The following is a 13,631-nucleotide window of genomic DNA, read 5'->3' as shown; positions in this document are numbered from 1 at the left end:
TCGCTTATTATTGAACGAAATAGAGAGTAATACGAAAACAAAATAACAAATCAAAACAATAAAACAAAAGATAAGATATGCGCGATTTACTTTGATTCACTTAATTAACAGACTACGTCCAGCAGAGTCAATAATATTTCAATACTGTCTCACCTCTCTCGTTTACAATGAAGTAATTTGCCTTATGAGTGTTATATTACTCATTACAAGAGAAAAATATGTTTAAATATTAGGTTTAAGAGACTAAACCTGATTTTACAATAATTCTTATTCCTAAACCCAAACCCAATAAGAAATTAATAATTTAAAGAAATCCTTCAACAATTATACATGAAAAAAACCCAAAACCGCTTACGTCGAACGGGGACCCTGAATGCTTCAGCATAGTCCATTAATGCTGAAGTGGTCAACAACACTAACAATTATAATGTCAGTTGCTTCATTTAAAAAGTATAAAAAGCACCTTCATATGAGGTTTTTACATGATTTTGTAAGAGGGTGTTGAACTGTTGATATTATATAGGGACTGTCTCGATCACAGGGGGGGAAATGAAATAAATCGCAGAAGATTAAGAAAAAGGGTTTTCTCCTAGCAACTTCAGAGGCAAACATGGTGTTCATCAATTTACCAGCATCAACTCTTGAACATAAACACATTAATTCTTTGAATCATAATCTTAGATTTGCTTGTCAAACGAAAGAAGCACTCGCATCTAACTCATATGAACCAAATTAACTATTTAATATTTAACTCATGGAGATGGAGATGGAGAAGAAACCTTCACTGATGACAACAGACAGCAGTAAAATTAACCGAGAGAAGCATCAGAATTTCTGGGGAATTCTTTGATTTTCTGCTGAAGAACATTATGCATGAATGATTCTGATGTAGTCCCCATTACCACATGCATGCATATGTCATTAACTATCCACTTATTCCATTTGCTTCCAAACCCTGCACATCCCTTTCTACTTGATAAAGATTAGTAATTCTTCCTCCAATTAAACAACTTCTAGGGCACAACTGAATATCAGCTCTTTCGAGAAACTACTTTTTTATAGAACAAATATATTACATCATTTATATATTTATAAACTAAATAGTTTTTAGAAAAATATATAAATTAATATATTTATATTGAATATATGCATTAAATGACATGATACATCTATTCTACCTAAAAAAAATTTGTACCATCTTTAATAGAATTCTTAATGCTTCCTTTCAACAGTTAAAGAAAGAAAGCATTGGTTTCACCACATTCTACATTTCACCGTTTAAGTGAAATGTGTGTCGAGAAATATATATTGATATATCAACCCTAATAGATTGACTTAATATTTCATACTACTTTTAAACCAATTATATTTGTTAAGTCAACTGTGTTAAGAGAAAAGTTATAGGTACGTAATTCCTTTTACTGCTTGTTCAATATATATGAACACTATTAGATTGATAAACTATGAATGATTCACAACCAAAATCATAAAATTAAGTGAAATATACATTTATATATAAAATGTCAACACATTTTGACTACCACCTCAAGAAGAAAGGCCAACTCAAGCGGCAACCACCTAAATTAGAAGCTCAATACATATCCGACATGCTATGATGTAAAGATTTTAAGCCAGGATAACAGGTATAAAATAGGATGAATATGAATGAGCCATGCAAAACTCAGCCTCGAAAGGCTTCACCACCCAATCAAAGTTCTCTAAACCTACCAACCAACTTCTACATTATTCCAAGTCACAGCCCAACCGACATGCAAATTCTATATATAGACTTCACTTCTCTCATTCTAATATACTAATATTCACACCTTCTAGAGCTCCTGTTTTAGGTTAAGTTAGTTTTTAAAAGCATGTTTTTTTGAGCTTATTTTCTTACTAAACAGTTTATTTAGAGTTATAAGTATTTTTAATTTTTTTTTTTTTTTTTTTTTTTAGGTTGTTTGCTTGATATTTTACGGGTTGAGCTTTTCCCATAAACTCTTTTCAACTTATTTGCAGTGTTAAAATTTCAAAACCATCCATTATTTTATTTTGTAATTTTTTTTAGTAAACCCAACAATTAATTGTCTCTTCCACCACTGAAACATAAGATCTTTATATATAGTTAACTCCAATGGTTAAAGGGTTCGTCATCTAACCACAAGGGCTTTCATAAAACATATATTTTCATAAGCTTTACTCTAATAAGCTCTGTTTTTATAAGTTTCACTCGAATAAGTCATACCAAACAGACTCTGAATATAGAGCAGCTCCCGTCCTAGCATTAGATTTAGTAATTAACACACTAAACCTCGTTTTCAAAGGAGATAATAAGCAGTTTATTATGTACTAAACGAGATAATATTTAAGCTTATTCTTGTATTGCTATTGGAGAAAGTTCAGAGTTTTAAGCACCCAGACATATTTGAGCTCTTAAATTCCTACTGATCTCACTGCAAAAACACTATATCAATACTATAATTATCCATCTCTAAACATAAAACAGCAATATCTCATGTTTATTAAAACCACAGAAAAATAAAATTTTCACATCAAAACCTAGCAATAAGTAGAGAAACTATGTTAACCTAGAATCTTGAAATTATGGTAAACTATATAACTCTTATTTCTTGAAACAACATATGATTAACGGTTTTTCTTTTTACCCTTTTTAATTTGAGTAATACTACACATCCAAATTATATCTCAATTTTTTTTTTTTTTTTTTTTTTTTTGGATTAGTAAGTAGTATCATTAAAAGAAAGAAAGATTGTACAAAGATGTCATAAAAAAATCAACCATCCTACCTTAAGATAGACCCTGGGATAGAAACAAAATCACAAGCTAATAGACTAAAAATTTAATCTCCTCTTATTTGTCTATCTTAAACACGCGAAGAATCGTAGACAAAGGAGAGAAGCAAGCAAAGTAACAGAAAGACAAAGACATTCTACCACAAGATGTGTTGGGATAGGATTCAAAAAAAAAAAAAACTAAAAACTAAACAAGACTAAGAACAATTATACATCACATTATTCCTAACTCAAGACAAGTCTTGGGTTAGGTTCACATCTCAAATGATGTGTTATCTTATATAACATGTCAAGTCATTTACCAAATCAACATTTCATTTATATCTCAACACCATATAGGATTATACTTTATTTGGGATGATAACTTTTGGGATGCATAGTATTGTTGTTTTAATTTGACGACCCTCAACCTAATTGTAATTAAAAGAAGTGAGAAATGTGAATCTGTGCAGTGAATTAGGTTTGATGTTGCACTAATTATTCTAGACATTTAAGACTTTCTGATGCTGACTTTTGACAGTTTGATGACTATTTATTGTTTAAAATACAAAAACTTGATTGACTATCTTTCATATGCAATAATTTATACGATTGACTCATGAATGAAAGCATCAAATTAATAAACTCATAATCAGACTGACAAGTTGTACTATATATGGCTAGTAAAGACCAGCTTAAAGCTCATGAAAAATGAAATCCATGTAGCATGCAATGTTGAAAAATCTGCAACAATGCCAGAAAACGCTTTTTACAACTGATCCTCAAGTGTTACTTGGTATATATGATGCAGAAGAAATGTGTATTAATTAAGCATATAATAAACCAAAAACCATTATTTAAAGCTGAAGCATTACCTTTTTAATTTGTTGCAGAAGCTCCTTTAACGAATATAAGAAGTCATCAGAGGCCTCGCATACGGGGTAGAAAGAAACATGTAGCCAAGAACAACTTGCCAACTTCATCTCTGTGAATCATTCAAAGAGATAACCACAGGAAAAGAGTCGGCCGGCAAGTCATCCTTGGCTGCACAATACTTTCTATGCCTGCAGGCAAGGCCTTAGATAAAAAGAATAGAACTCTAAGAGCACCAGTAGAAGCCATGTCCTCCACAAACATACATAGGCTAAAATGGGGAGGGACAGGGAAATCCATTTCTTCGCCCATCAGAGAAGGGTATTATTCCGGTGGTGATAGCATTGTTTGCCCAAAGAGGGAGAGCTCCACGAGTGTTATATATATAAATTTATAGAATGCAATGGATGAATTAAAAGAGAGATTGGTTGAGTATATATGGAAAACTCCAAGAAGGATATGGACCAAAAGAGTATTATACAAATGAAGAGAGGGGATAAGGGTAAAGTTCTTCACCATCCCATTTCCCTTTTCTCTCCTCCTCAGATAATTAAAACTTGCAAATTAAAGAAAACAAATACGATGTACAGGAAGCCAAATCATGAGATGATGAAGAAATATATGCGTTGAGGGATAAATTTTAACCTACCTCTCACGCAGCAGCATCTGTCCAAGCCATTTTTTTCGCACGAACAAAATGTAATTAAAAGAATGCGGCAAAAAGATTTGGGAAGTTTCAATAATGGGGGTTGGGATAAAAATTTTCAATTAGTGACAAACATGTTAGTTTCGTTACAGCTTACAGCATTCCCTAGACTGTGAAAGAAAGAAAGAAAAGACATAGTGGATTCAACTTTCAATGGTGATATTGTTGTACAAATAAAATTCACGTGCAGTACCTCATAGATAGCTAGTATCTCTACAGCAACCCGAAAGGGCATGTCCGCATGAACAAAAGCTATAGCAAAACGACATCAAACATAAAGAAATAAAGATTGTGATGAATAAGGGAATCTTATATACACTGACACTTTCATATATATAAATAAGAAAAAGGGTCACTTTCTTATTCTATTTATTCATATAATTTCCACCGAAATGTTAAAAAAAAAAAAAAATTATATCAGAATTGAGAGCAGTGCAGAGTAGCTAAGAAACATATAGTGGATGTTTAAATCTAGGGAAGTGAGAGGACTCAAACATCAATGCCTGCTATGTTTGTGTATTGCTTCTTTGCTAATGTTTTAAAGCACTCACTTCAAAAATGGATATAGGATTCCTTTTGTTTCTCTTCTCTTCTGATTTTGTTTATTCCCCATCATTTTTGTTTCCAGTATTCTCTCTCTCTGTGGCACACGCATTTTATATAAATGGGCAGTTGAAATATAGGCTTCTTTGGCTTTACACGGGATGGAATTATGGTAAGATTGACATAAACGAGTTGCTTCCTCCATCTCAAAAGTGGGTCACAAGGGCTCTGTGATATCAAGCAGAGATGGCTGTAGAAACAGCTAAAGTGAAAAGCTAAAGACAGCAACATCACATTACAGGTCATATACCAAAGATACTAGAGAGAGAAGAGATGACAACTGCAGAGTGCACAGTGGAGGGAATTTTAGCTTTTATTTTTTTTAATATTCCAAAAATCCCCATTATTACTTTGTAAGCCCAAATTTAAAATTAGAATCCCACAAAACCCAACCATCTTTAGAAAATAGAAAACCTCAGAATCTTAGAAACAATGACCTTTGACATGCAGATGCTCAAGACGGAGCTCAAAACCCCAGATCTTGTGAAAGCAAACTACATACCTAACCATTCAGCTAAGCTCTTAAAGGTTTGAAGTGTTAATTTATCAAGTGCAGGAAGATAAGGTTAGGCATATTCATTGCACTTTTAATTCCTCAATTCTCTGGTCAGTGAAATCAAATGTTATATAAATCAAAAATTGAAAAGAAAGTGAATGGAGAAGAATAGTTGTGTTTAGATATACTTCAACATCCCACTATCAAGCAGACAGAAAGAACCTTTCTTATTTCGATGCAATATGGAAAATACTTACCATGAAAAAGAAATTAAAAAAGAACTGCATAATATGCATTAGGTCAAGGGAATTTGAACATTAATGAATAAATAATACAGATCTCTTGGAACTGTCATTTTGAACATTCTCATAAGCTGTTTCACTTCATCTCAACAAACCGAAAGGACAATGCCAACGTTAGCAATTTAAACCAACATTATAGTCTTGAAAAACCTAAAATTATGCACTCCTTTTGCTTGCAAGTTCAAAGTACTCGTCTATAATCGCAACTTCAAGAGTGACAAAGTTGATAACATGATTAAAGACATTATGAACCTAGGCAGGGACGCGAATGAAATAATGAACTTATACAGCAAAGAAAGCACCAGAATCTAAGAATTGTTTCATTGCAGTTCAGACATGATGAGTCCTCAATTCGAAATCTACACATCTTTAGCAAAACAAACACTAGAACCAAAAGTGGGAAGGTAAAAAACGGAGACATCATCCATAAGTGCACAGTAAAGAAAACTTTTAACCTCTGCAGATCGCAAAGAACTTATTCGAAAATTTAGAAAAATGCAGAAAGCTTTTGAAGGAAATAATATAGCATTTCTGCATCACTGCCAGCTCAGCATTGAATAATTTATTTTCACAAAATAGCAAAAAATATGACCTACAGTGAAATCAATTACAATACCAATGAGGCTATTTAATATCACTGCTACAAACCCTACCCAGTGCAAGATATGAATCCCTATTTCAGAAACACAAGGAGAAAGAGAACAAATATGCCGTGTTGATATGAAGGGTCTCTCCATTAGTAACATAACCAAATGTGAATTGAAATAGGTAAACAAATATTACAAGATAGCATCTGCATCACTACTGACTGCAACTATATATAACAAATGACCAATACCTTTTGCCAGTCCCTGCAAAAGAAGACCCTGGCAACCCATAACATTAAGCTATTATCTTGCACAAACAATTAATTAAGATTCATGGGGTGCCTCAAATCTTGTCGGCGTGTCAATGCCCATCATACAGCAAAGGCCTGATATTAAAATTAGAAGCAGAACAATCGCCTGAAATACAAGCAAAGAGTAATATCAGGACCCTAGAAATGTAAAAATGTACAATAGCGAGTAGCAAGATGATCAGTGCACAGCAACACTAATACATCATAAACAGTATGTTCAAACCCATCAATCCAAAAATATTCAACCCCCACACGATAAAAGAACCCTACATCAAACATCGGCCGTACATTATGAGAATATAGAAACATGAGAAGATATACCTACTCTCACTAGTTTCATAGAAAGTTTGAAGAGTGGACATACTAACAATAATATAATGCAGCCTCAACTAATTGCAAATAATTACAAATAGGCAAAAGGTTCATACTAAAAGGTTTCACTAGAGGCACCCAAGACAGAAACAAACTAGTCACAGTTTAACTAAATGATTAATATCATAACCACTATTGTTCAATCTTAATCAGTATAAGGGATGAACGCAGAGCTACAGACCATATGAACAAGGTTGTTTCTAACTCTTCTCTTACTATGAAGAGAAAGAACCTCAAAGAAAATGTGGAAGATGGTTTTGCATAAAGGAAAAGAATGAGAGGGAGGGGAGAAAGAGGATAAAAATAAAAAAATAAAAAATAAAAAAGGATGGCTCAAGCTAAGAGCAACAGCCAAGGAGAATATAACAGCATAGGTAATATTGACACTACAAGACTCAAAATTTTGGTCACCATTTTTAGCTAAGATAACTGAATCTTCATGAGCCCAAACTCTTATCATCCTATCCTACAAGTAGCTACATATCTCCCTAGTCAAATGGGCATATCATTAGTCATAGAAGGAACATCAAATTAGCTCATGGTCACTTTTATGAGCTTTTCAAAGGTCAAAATAAGATGAAGAGATGAGAATGGTGTCTTGGTCCAAGCCTTCCAGCCCTATTTAGAGACACCAAAAAGAAAAGTTGGCACCAATAGACTAAATAGGCTGCTCTGGAGAACTTTTTTAAAATAAAGAAAACAAACAGACTATTTAAGGCGCATATCTTCTTATATTAGCTAAATATCAAAGTAGAGAAAGAAATAATCTCTCAGTTTCTATGCAGAAAAGCCAAACCATAGCTATTTAAGTTGCAGACATAAGAACAAAAGAGGCAACAACTTACAACTAGAATTCCCTCAAGAAGCGATGACTTAAACTTGCAAACTTCATCACAGCCAGTGGAATTCGCTGACCCATTTCCTACAGCACCTTCAGCAAGAAACCTTTCTAGCTCCCGATAAGTAGGATACTGAATAGACCTAACAGGATCAGAAACATAAAGAACTGTGTACTTTGCCCCTGACTGCTCCACAGAATGAATAAGCCCCGAGATAACCTCACCTGCATATGGTTTAATAAATTGAATCAGATGACATAAATGATACGTCCTCCTGAAATTATTTAAATGAACTTTACATACTTTCGGGATGTGGTTGGTCAAGTTGATTCTCAGATTTAGTGCCATCATAGCAGAAGACAACCAAATTAGCTTGCCCCTCTGTTTTCTTCTCCATTCTTGAAAGCAGATGATCCTGATCATTATTCAAGAATATTTTGTTAAATACAAATAACAAGGATTAAAAATGCATTAGAAATTCTCCATTGAGCAAAAACTTTCATAACAAGATACATAACATTGTGCTAACTTACCTGAACTGAGTGCAAGTCTGCAAGCTTCTGAAAATTGCCACCCTCTACAGCACAGGACTCTGAAAATGCGACATTGTTGATTCTCAGATCATCCCCACAAGCTTCTGTAAACTCTGAAACCAACAAATTCTCCATTGTTTCCTCCCCTGATACAGCAACATATGGGAACGCCACGGAAAAATTTGACCTCGTAAAAGAGACCTATTGCCAAAACTTTGATTGGATTAAAAATCCCAAATGATGTATTTAAATCCATGAAACTCATCTAAGACAATGGGGCAGAACTCTAGTTACCTTGAGCAAGTCTACCAAAGCTGAGTCAGCATGTTTGTTCCCAGCAACATGAGAAGATTCCAACTACAGATAACAAAAACTAATATCATCAGTAACCTAAACATATGAAAGTAGCAAAAGGGTGACAATGCATTAAATGGCAATGATTCAAAAACTTAAAAGACTGAGTTCAAACTTTTAAAACCATAAATTGTTTATGGCTATCGTGACAAAACTTAAAGCATAAATTGTTAATAATGAGACCCAAAAGCTTACCTCTCTACCAACAAAAACAAGTGCCACATCAACAGATTGGGAAGATTGCTTCCTTGAGCACTGAAAAAGTAATAAATGTGAAACTTTGTACTAAAAATTTTAAAAAAATATCAGAAAGAAATTATCAAAAGATGATAATAACAAAAGGAATACCAATAAATCAGACCAGCCCCCTTGAGAAAGAACAGACTTTGCCAGATCCTTCGGAGATATTGTTTGATAATCTAAAACATTATCAGATTGCAACCTGTAAAAGAACCCATTCATTCATCCATCCATTAATTTGAAATACCACAATTCAAATCATAACAATAATAATAATGAACATTTAAAAAAAATTAAAAAAAAAAAAAAATAACAGAAGCTTACTGATTGAGATGAGGAGACCAAAGAAAGGCGGGCACAGTGGAAGGGGAAGCCAAAGCATATACGTCTAGAGATTCAAATAACAACAAAAACGCTAACAGAACGCAACTCGCCTTCATCTTCATCCTTCAATTCATGCAATTAATTGATTATTATGTTTCTTAAAATTAAAAATCAAATTGAGAAAGCGGCAATACGATTATCGAATGAAAAGAAGATCTAAAGCAGAGAGAAACTAACCAGAAAACAGAAGAGCTAAGAACAGATCTTGATTGATGGAATGAATTATTCCCTGTTCCAAAAATCCCTTCAAGGAGCCACGCGAAATTGCAGTTGCAGTTCAGTCCAATTTTTATTTGTCTTTTCTGTTGGAATGGGGGCTCCAACACAGTTAAACCAACCTCAGCCCGCGGGCTAAACGGGCTGTGTAAGAGTAACTTGTTTGAAAATTGTGGCCCAAATCGAGTTAAAAGAAGCCCGATTATTAGTCATTTTGGGCCCAAGTCTCTAAAGTTTATGCTAGAATGGGCTTATCATATCGGATAGATCCATGGGTTAACCTAATACCTGTGACTCCATTTTGGTCCATCCGTACTTAATGTTAAATATTTGGTTGGATACTTGGATCTATCCTCTAAGTATAAAAGGGTGTGTTTATTTGTGAATTTTTTGAATTCGTTTTATGTATTTTAAAAATATTGAAATTGATTGAAAAATAATAATATGTTCGGTATATTTGTCTGAAAATAATAACTTTTTTTTTAAATAAACTATCAATTAAAAACATTTATTTAAATATATATATTATTTTTTTAAAAAGACAATATGAAAGTGGAGTTTAATTTGATCTAATTAAAGAGCTGAAGCAAACTATGATATTAATTAAATGAGTAAATCATATTTTAGAGAAAAAAAAAAAAGTTTTAAGGAGTGAGAAAGGAAGAGAAATAGTAAATTTGATTTTGTTTTTATCTTATTATTTAAAAGTGTTATGCTTAAAAATATAAGGGCTGATGTCAGGACCTTTTAGCCCGCAAAAGTCAGATCATTGGAATAGCCACCGTCTGGGTTTGTCAAGTTAATGGGCACGCGCCAGGCGAGTCAGGAGGCTGTGGTGCTCTCACGTGTCTAATCCCTGCTCTAAATCGCGCAAATCACTCTGGAAGATGGGCAATGTGACATAAAGAGGGATTTGCACAGATAATCCCACCAACTTGCAGATTTAGTGATCATTGCCTCAAGGTATCTCACTATAAATTAGGAATTCATCTCTCATTAAGGGGATTAGCACATTTTTCGCTTGATTAATTGCTCTCTCTTTTCTTAGCAACTGATACCTTGTAATATCACTATAAAGTCAGTCCGCTAATAGCGACTTGACCACCATCATCAATATAAACATCAGTAGACGTAGGACTTGTTACCTTAGCATCCGAACCACTTTAAAAGTTGTCTCCATTGCATTTACTATTTCTTATCCATTACTTTCATGTGTGATTTCGGGGTCCTTACAACATTTCGCACGTGCATTTCATTGGTGCAAAATCTTGCATCAACAGTTTGGCGCTAGAAGGAGAGCCTGATTTACTGTTCATCCTTCATCAGGAGAGTCTCCAACCCACCGATCCTACAGCAACGAATGACCTGCCAACCAGAACATGAGTAAACTAACCAGGGCACTCAGGGATCCCCCTAAGTTCAGGGGGATACCTCTTCCAAAAAACCTTCAGCCCCGCAGAATGCTGTGGGAGATATCCCGTCAAGCTCACAGCTTGACTCAGCTATAAGAAGCTACCTGGAGAGGTTTGACAATACTCTCCAGACAGTCAACCAAAGGTTGGACCATTGGACCAAGGCGCGTCATCCAAGTCAGCTGAAGATTTTGTGCAATTAATCACCATTTTCGTGGTCATCAAGACTCCAGTGCTTGAAGCTTCTTTTGTTCAAACTTACATTTACCAAGAGTGACATTGGTATTTGGTATCATATCTCCACCCTTAAAATTACCTCACCACTATGCTAAGTTATAGCTCCCGTTTTCTGCAATTGGTAATCACCTTATTTTACACCAATATGATAATGCCAAATGGGTTGGCATCAGTCAAAAGCTTCAATGCAACCCAATTGAGGAAAAGTGCTTGTTTCTGGGGAAAAGAGTAAAATTGAAACTGAAACTTGTTCCATTAACCACACTCCAAGTATTATTTATTTCCTATAGATATTACAAGGACACAAAGCATCAGATAACAAAACCAACTGAGCTTAAGCGGGTGAAATGCCTTTTTCACCTCAGCCAAAATGTGTATCACACACCACAAATACATCAGAAAAAACAAACCTATTGGTTACTTACTTTGAAGCCTTCTACTGTTTGTAGATTCCCTCAGTTTACAGAAAAGAAGCCTAACTAAAAGCTTGCAGTCAGGCAAAAATCCCACATGGGGGGCTATTTCTATAACACCCCACCATGACACACTCTTATATACGTAGATATGTAATTAGAGAAGAAGAAAATGTTGCTGAAGTTAGAGGTTGCCAACTCAATTTGGAAGTGTGATTATGGTCAGATTTTGTGTTGGGAAAGTTAGAACTGGCCTCCACTGTAGGTTTGGCCAAAGTTCCAGTTGGATGGAGCCGCGCTGTTGGAGATGACAGTGCGTCCATCGCTGGTTGTGACCTTGAAAGAGAGGGCTTGACCATTGAGGTAGGAGTTGCTTTGCCAGTTCTGACCCCAGTTCCTGGACATGGATTGCCACCCAGTTTTTGAACCTTTTATCTCCACAGCAACCACGTCGCCTGCGCCGCCTACATTGGTTATGAGCACAAGATTGAAGTAGGAGTGTCCATTGATTGTGAATCTGATTCCTCCAGCCTTCTTGCAAGCAACCCTGCAACACAACATCACCAAAAGAAAAACAGATTTAATGATTTTCCTCCATAAATTGAGACGTTAGGCAAGTAAAGTAAAAAATTGTTTGATAAAATGGTGTATGTGCTTACCTCCTGTACTGAACTGGGACTATTCCGGCTTTGTACTGAGCGATGTGTTGGAAGACGGGCTGCGAAAGATCAAAGTGTTGAAGGGGAGGATTGCACCAGCCTCCGTTGTTATTAGGGAGAGCAAGGTTTGGGGGGCAGAAGTTGGTTGCAGTGACAATAATGGATCCTGATAAGCACCATTTAGTGTTTACACATTTAATCTCATAGCAAGATCCGCACCTCAACCCACTGTTGAATAAAGCAGTACTTAGTGCAGCTGTGTTTGTCCCATAGCCCTGGCTGTAAAGATTTCCATACCCACAAGCTCCACCTGCATAACCAAACAATTTAGAGCATGCAACAAACATGCCTAAACAATGAAAGAAGAAAAAGTAAAAAAAATGTAGCAAACAAACCCATTGTGCCGGAGGCATCGCCGCCTCCATAGAAGGTAGCATGAGCATTTATCCACCCACTTCCAGAGCCCTCAACTGCTTTTAGTGTTGTGAGCAAAGCTACTATGACATATCCAACAACTTCCATTTCTTAACCAAAGAGAAATTGAGAAATTAGAAGAGAATGTGCCCAGCTAAAACAAGTAAAGAGAGAAGAGGGAGAATATGAGAAGGAAGTCAGGGGATTCAAGTGTATATATAGATGAGGAAGCAAGGGAAGTGAGAGGTTATATAAATAAAATATTGTATGGCTAAAATAATAGAAAACAGAAACTTTTAAAGCGGTATCTGCAACTAACTAAAACTGAAACCGTTAAAAATAACCAACCACAGAGTTAAGAAACTCCCCACTTCCACTTCTTAAAAAAATATCCATTTGCCTAGTAGTGCAGTCAAGTGGACTTTTGACCTCCATTTTCAATACCAAGATACCTTGGGAATGCGCATAAATGGTGGTCAAGTGGAGCTGAAACTTTTATGAGGAAATGTGTGATGTTCTCTTAGTGACACTGAAAATGGTACTGGCTGTAATTCAAGAAAGTTATGCAGATTGTTCATTATTCTAAGCCACTGCAAAACAAAATCAGTTAAATTTGCATAGCTTTCCTTATCACATTATATTCCTCATTAATTTATTCTTGTCGTCTCATGCTATAAGATTCGCTTCTCGCGGTAGTTAATCGTTGAAAAGATTAACAGAACATAATGAACTTTTATATCAGCAGTCCAAAGACAAGAGGAAGTGGACACCACTAATTGGCATTGGTAGATGGACAAATCTTTATTCTTACAGTTATAATATTCCATCCAAGAGGAAAAGATTGAAATTCTGAGCATTTCTTGCATCATACTTTAGCAATTAGCTAGCAAA

General features: G+C 35.0%; 2 protein-coding genes across 2 annotated transcripts; both read right to left on the bottom strand.

The window, feature by feature from the left end:
* Positions 1–6,322: 6,322 nt before the first annotated feature.
* On the bottom strand, positions 6,323–9,905 carry LOC116106435. Its single transcript, XM_031392803.1, has 10 exons — positions 9,894–9,905; positions 9,567–9,691; positions 9,330–9,452; positions 9,114–9,207; positions 8,961–9,020; positions 8,706–8,768; positions 8,412–8,612; positions 8,182–8,293; positions 7,885–8,102; positions 6,323–6,773 (listed from the first exon to the last, which is right to left on the bottom strand). The coding sequence occupies exons 1-10, from the start codon at positions 9,903–9,905 to the stop codon at positions 6,681–6,683; spliced, it is 1,101 nt and encodes a 366-aa protein (XP_031248663.1). The 3' UTR covers positions 6,323–6,680.
* Positions 9,906–11,504: 1,599 nt separating this feature from the next.
* On the bottom strand, positions 11,505–13,020 carry LOC116106030 (expansin-A10-like). The gene is made up of 3 exons (XM_031392391.1): positions 12,722–13,020; positions 12,327–12,636; positions 11,505–12,214 (listed from the first exon to the last, which is right to left on the bottom strand). The coding sequence occupies exons 1-3, from the start codon at positions 12,846–12,848 to the stop codon at positions 11,911–11,913; spliced, it is 741 nt and encodes a 246-aa protein (XP_031248251.1). The 5' UTR covers positions 12,849–13,020; the 3' UTR covers positions 11,505–11,910.
* Positions 13,021–13,631: the final 611 nt, after the last annotated feature.

Source organism: Pistacia vera, unplaced genomic scaffold, assembly GCF_008641045.1.
Source record: "Pistacia vera cultivar Batoury unplaced genomic scaffold, PisVer_v2 Contig117, whole genome shotgun sequence".
NCBI lineage: Eukaryota > Viridiplantae > Streptophyta > Magnoliopsida > Sapindales > Anacardiaceae > Pistacia > Pistacia vera.
The sequence above is the reverse complement of the archived record's forward strand: the minus strand, read 5'-3'. Positions and strand labels throughout refer to the sequence as shown.

Coding starts and splice junctions, on each gene's coding strand:
- LOC116106435 (XM_031392803.1), bottom strand. Junction 8,769..8,960: donor TTGTTTTTGTTGGTAGAGAG/GTAAGCTTTTGG, acceptor TGTTATCTGTAG/TTGGAATCTTCTCATGTTGC. Junction 8,103..8,181: donor TGACCAACCACATCCCGAAA/GTATGTAAAGTT, acceptor AACCATATGCAG/GTGAGGTTATCTCGGGGCTT.
- LOC116106030 (XM_031392391.1), bottom strand. CDS start 12,848: ATGGAAGTTGTTGGATATGTCATAGTAGCTTTGCTCACAACACTAAAA. Junction 12,637..12,721: donor CGATGCCTCCGGCACAATGG/GTTTGTTTGCTA, acceptor TTGGTTATGCAG/GTGGAGCTTGTGGGTATGGA. Junction 12,215..12,326: donor GTCCCAGTTCAGTACAGGAG/GTAAGCACATAC, acceptor GTTGTGTTGCAG/GGTTGCTTGCAAGAAGGCTG.